The following is a 5000-nucleotide window of genomic DNA, read 5'->3' as shown; positions in this document are numbered from 1 at the left end:
CAGGAACACGCGCGCGCGCACAAATGCAAGCATTTCTCTATAGATGCGTTACACACAAGCATACATTCATTCCTAAGTGAATTTCCAAACCCACAACCCGACGCACACGCCCGCACGCAACCCAAACTCGCCAGGACTCGCCGTTCCAGCCCCGCGCAGGTCATCCTACCTCCCTCCTCCTTCCCTCCTCCCTCCTCCCTCCCGCCACCACCTGGCCCGTGATGGACGCATCGCCTCGGGGGACCAATTGGTGGGTTGTGTCCATCAGGTGAAGGCTCCCCCGGGACCCCCCCCTCCCCCGGGACCCTCCCCCGGGACCCTAGCCTCCTATTTCCTCCCCTACACGCCCCTTCCAACAAGCCCTTCTGAGAACGAGAAACTGTACCCTTTAGACTTTGGAGCGAACGTCCTGCAAGAAATCAAACCCAGGTTACGAGGGTAGATTTCTCTCTCTCTCTCTCTCTCTCTCTCTCTCTCTCTCTCTCTCTCTCTCTCTCTCTCTCTCTCTCTCTCTCTCTCTCTCTCTCTCTCGTTCCATTCGCCCTCCTTTTCACATATGTTACCGTTTTCTCTCGCTCTCTCTTTTTTCATCTCTCTTTTATTATCTCTATCCCCCTTACTCCCACCCCACACTGCACAAACCAGGCCAACAAACCGCAATAACCTTATCAGTGACAAAGGTCACATCGCAGATAAGCTTTGCGGACACTGGCGTACATACAAACAGTAAAAAAATGGGGAAATCCCCTACCACAAAAGAAAAAAATATCAATAAATAAAGGAAAATGAAGACCGCCCTGCCCCCCACCCCCTAAAATAAGAAGTGACACCCGCCCCCCAAACAAAGAAAGAAAACATTTTTTTGAAGCCAGAGAATGAATTGCGAATAAATATCATCCAAAAACCCGATATCCGAAGAAAAACAACGACAACAGAAATAACCGTCTTTATTACGTGTCTTACTTGTCACGAAAGCATGCGCGTCGTGAATGCAAAATGTGAATTTCTTAATCTTTTATTAATAGACTTTACGTATGTTCTTTCAGTCCATACGTGTTTATGTATTCTTTTCAACTTAACTTGATACTTAGTAATTCATCTTGTAAGCTAAAACATCAACCACGTAGCACGTGTTGCGGTAAGAGTTCTATCATTTGCAAAATTACACGGCACATCCGAGTTTCTTCTGAGCCAATGGAGATTCTGCGAGCGATCTGTCATGCTTAAAAAGGGGCTACGTGCACAAAAAATCAACACAAGCACACACACACACACACACACACACACACACACACACACACACACACACACACACACACACACACACACACACACACACACACACACACACACACACACACACACATATATACATGTACACACATGCATATATACATACATACATACATACATACATACATACATACATACATACAAACACACACACACACACATAAATATATATATATATATATATATATATATATATATATATATATATATATATATATATGTACACACATGCATATATACATACATACATACAAACACAAACACACACACACACACACACACACACACACACACACACACACACACACACACACACACACACACACACACACACACACACACACACACACACACACATATATATATAAAAAATAACGACGATAAAAATAATACAACTACAAATCTCAAAATAATAATAATAATAATAATCTAAAAAAAAAACACTATACTACATCTCACACACAAACTCACCCCTACCACATGTAGCAAATAGCAACCACGCAACAGCTTAATCAACGAAGCCAGGTACTCACCATTGCCGAAGTGCCGTTGGTGTAAGCGTAGGCAAACGGTGACAAGTAACCCAAGCGATCCGCGCCCCATGCCGACGCTCCTGGGGGAATATCTGTATTATTTCCAAGAAGACAAACATTTTATGAACATGAATGGGAAATAAAAATGTGCTTGCGACTATAAATCAAATAGAGATAAATTGAATTGTAAATAATTATGTGTTCAAGTTTATAAACTAAGCTAGGAATAAATTGCATAGCTATTATTATTAGTATTATATATATATTATTATTTTTTTTTTGACGGTGCTTCCAAAAAGGTTTAAAGGATAATCTCGGAACATATTAATAATCTCCATGTGATTTGCTTTACTTATTAGTGCTTCCGATTTCACGCTTGTCTATATAAAAAGGAGGAGAGCGGGAGAAGGGGGGAAGGGAGGGATAGAGGGAGAGGCAAAGGGGAGATAGGAGGCGAGAGGGAGATAAAGAAAGGGGGCAGAGGAAAAGAGGAAGAGAGAGAGAGGGGAAGGGCCATGGAGCAGGTGAGAAGAGAGGTGAAAGAGAGAGAGAGAGAGAGAGAGAGAGAGAGAGAGAGAGAGAGAGAGAGAGAGAGAGAGAGAGAGAGAGAGAGAGAGAGAGAGAGAGAGAGAGAGAGAGAGAGAGAGAGAGAGAGAGAGAGAGAACAGAGGAAAGATAAGAGGAAGTCATAGAGTAAAAAAAAACAAAACAAGGAAAGGCGAGAGACACATGCACACCGGCACCCGCGTACAAGCCGAGAGTCAGTTTTGCAAAGGAAAAAGTTTCTCCGGAATTTTTGCCGCGTGTTGTGGCTCTCGCGTGCTGTTGGGAGTCCAAGCAGCCACCATTGTCTCGTGAGGACAGCAACGACAACTCACTTGCAGGAGTGCGTCCGCTGTTGCATATTAGTCATAACCCATTCGCCCCCCCCCTCAGTTCTCCCTTTCCTTTCTCCCTTTCCTTTCTCCCTTTCCTACTCCGGTGGTCCATAACGTTCTCTCCCCTTTGCCTTATCCTGATCCTTCTTCTTCTCCTTCTCCCATTCCTCTGCTCCATTATGCCCTCCCCTTCTAATCCTTTGGCCCAGTCAAGGGAAAAGGCAAAGGAGGAGGAAGAGGAGGAGGAAGAGGTGGAGGGGAGGGGGAGGGGAGGGGAGGAGGAGGAGGAGGAGGAGGAGGAGGAGGAGGAGGAGGAGGAGGAGGAACAGGAGGAGGAAGAGGAACAGGAGGTGGTGGTGGTGGTGGTGGTGGAGGAGGAAGAGGAACAGGAGGTGGAGGAGGAGGAGGAGGAGAAGGAGGAGGAAGAGGAGGAAGAGGAGAAGGAGGAATAGGTGGTAAAGGAGAAGGAGCAGACAAGTAGCAGTAGTAGTTGTAGCAGTAGTAGTTGTAGTAGTAGCAGTAGTAGAAGAAGAAGATCAAGAAGAAGAAGAAAGAAGGTAGAAAAGGAGAAGGACACGGAGAGGCTTAGGGAGAAGCAACACCATCTTAAAGGGAGAACCATCCATCTTCGCCTTCTCTAACGTGCTGTGTACTGGCCGCGGATTCACTCAATTAGAAGCTTACTCTGAGCACGGCATCGAGAGACCAGGCATGGCAAGCGGGTTGTCTTAGATGTGACCTCTGTCTAAGGTGACATAAGACTCTGTGGTCTTCTTGTTTTCATCCCTTTTTTTGTCCTTTGGTGCTTTCAGTGATCTGTCTGTCTACCTTCAACCTCTTTCCCCTGTCCCTCTTTCTCTCAGTAAATCTGTCAACCTGCGTCTCTCATTCCCTCTCTCTCTCTCTCTCTCTCTCTCTCTCTCTCTCTCTCTCTCTCTCTCTCTCTCTCTCTCTCTCTCTCTCTCTCTCTCTCCCCGCCTTTCCCTCTCTTCTCCTCTTCTATCCCCTTCTTTCCCTCTTCTCTTTTTCTCTCACGCCTTTACTCTCCTTCTCCTTCTCCTTCTCCTTCTCCCTGTATCTCCCTTAGGTGGCGATAAGATGATAAAATCTACAAGGCAACTTTTATTCCACTGTTATTACGGAAGCCGGCGAATCGACTCCTGACTGATGCATAAGATTTTTGTGTATCAGTCAGTGTTATGGTGAGAAAAAAAGTGATGAAAGAAGCGCGTGTGGTGGTGATAGAGTCAAAGGGTAGGAGAACGGGGTTTAGGGTAAGGGTAAGGGTAAGGGTAAGGGTAAGGGTAGGGGTAGAGACATGGATAAGGGATAAGGGGGATAACGGACAACATTAAATATGATGATCCAAAAGAAAGTCACGAGGAGGAGAGTATATATATATATATATACATCTAACATGAACTGCATCTCTACTCTGAACGGAACGCGGAAACGATGTACTTATGTGTGTGGTCACAAGAGGACAAGGCCCACTTTCACACCCTACCCATCACCCTCACCCTCTCCTACCCCCTCCCCACCACCTCTACCCCTTAACCCCCATTCCAACCCCCGTGAGCTCAGACAAGGGTCGCCTTCAACGACGTAACAGCCATTCTACACCAACGTTTGCTCCGCGTCCGTTAGTGCGCCACTTTAATGATCTTTTTTTTTCTTTTCTTAGCCACAATTATGAAAAATAAGCTAAATAGGTAGATAATGTCGCCAAAAAGTGAAGGCTTTAAAAAAACATAGGCCTTAGAATTGTTTTTTTTTTAATATTGAAGGCGTAAAAAGTTCCTCTAGAGTCAAAAAGAAAATATAAGAGTACGAAGAACAAGAGGAAGATAAATATTGGTCGAATAAAAAAAAGAAGAAAAATAAAAGGAAGAAGAAGACAGACAGACAGACAGACAGACAGAGAGATAGAGAGAGTTAGAGAGAGAGAGATGGAGATATGGGTGGGGGAGAGGGAAACAAATAAAAAGAGAAATAAAGGAGGAAGGAGGGGCCGAAGAAGATGCTTGCAACTTACCGAAGAGTCCGAAGGGTGAAGTCTCTGGGAGGCGTCCATCACTCTTTGAGGCGCTGGCGAAGGAGGAGGAGGAGGGCACATGCGTACTCTTATCCTGTGGGAGGAAAACGACGAAGGATTAATTATATTTTCTCTTTTTCACTTTCTCTCTCTCTCTCTCTCTCTCTCTCTCTCTCTCTCTCTCTCTCAAACACACACACTAATTCTAAATCTAAATATAATTTTTTCTAACTCCATGTAAATTGCAATTCATAAGGGGTG

At 44.8% G+C, this 5000-nt stretch overlaps 1 protein-coding gene across 7 annotated transcripts in view; it reads right to left on the bottom strand.

Moving 5' to 3' along the window:
- Positions 1-5000, bottom strand: part of LOC122263035 (transcription factor pangolin) — a 395888-nt gene that overhangs the window by 359831 nt on the left and 31057 nt on the right. For all 7 annotated transcript variants that reach the window (XM_086546576.1, XM_086546577.1, XM_086546574.1 and 4 more), the window contains exons 2-3: positions 4740-4833; positions 1827-1906 (exon numbers count right to left, since the gene is read on the bottom strand). In XM_086546576.1, the coding sequence (XP_086402702.1) occupies positions 1827-1906; positions 4740-4833 (174 nt within the window). The remainder of the gene's footprint in view (positions 1-1826; positions 1907-4739; positions 4834-5000) is intronic.

This window comes from Penaeus japonicus, unplaced genomic scaffold (genome assembly GCF_977035675.1).
Source record: "Penaeus japonicus unplaced genomic scaffold, GWHDUDI00000001_assembly GWHDUDI00000018, whole genome shotgun sequence".
Lineage (NCBI taxonomy): Eukaryota > Metazoa > Arthropoda > Malacostraca > Decapoda > Penaeidae > Penaeus > Penaeus japonicus.
Note: the sequence above shows the minus strand (reverse complement) of the source record. Positions and strands in the feature narration are given on the sequence as shown.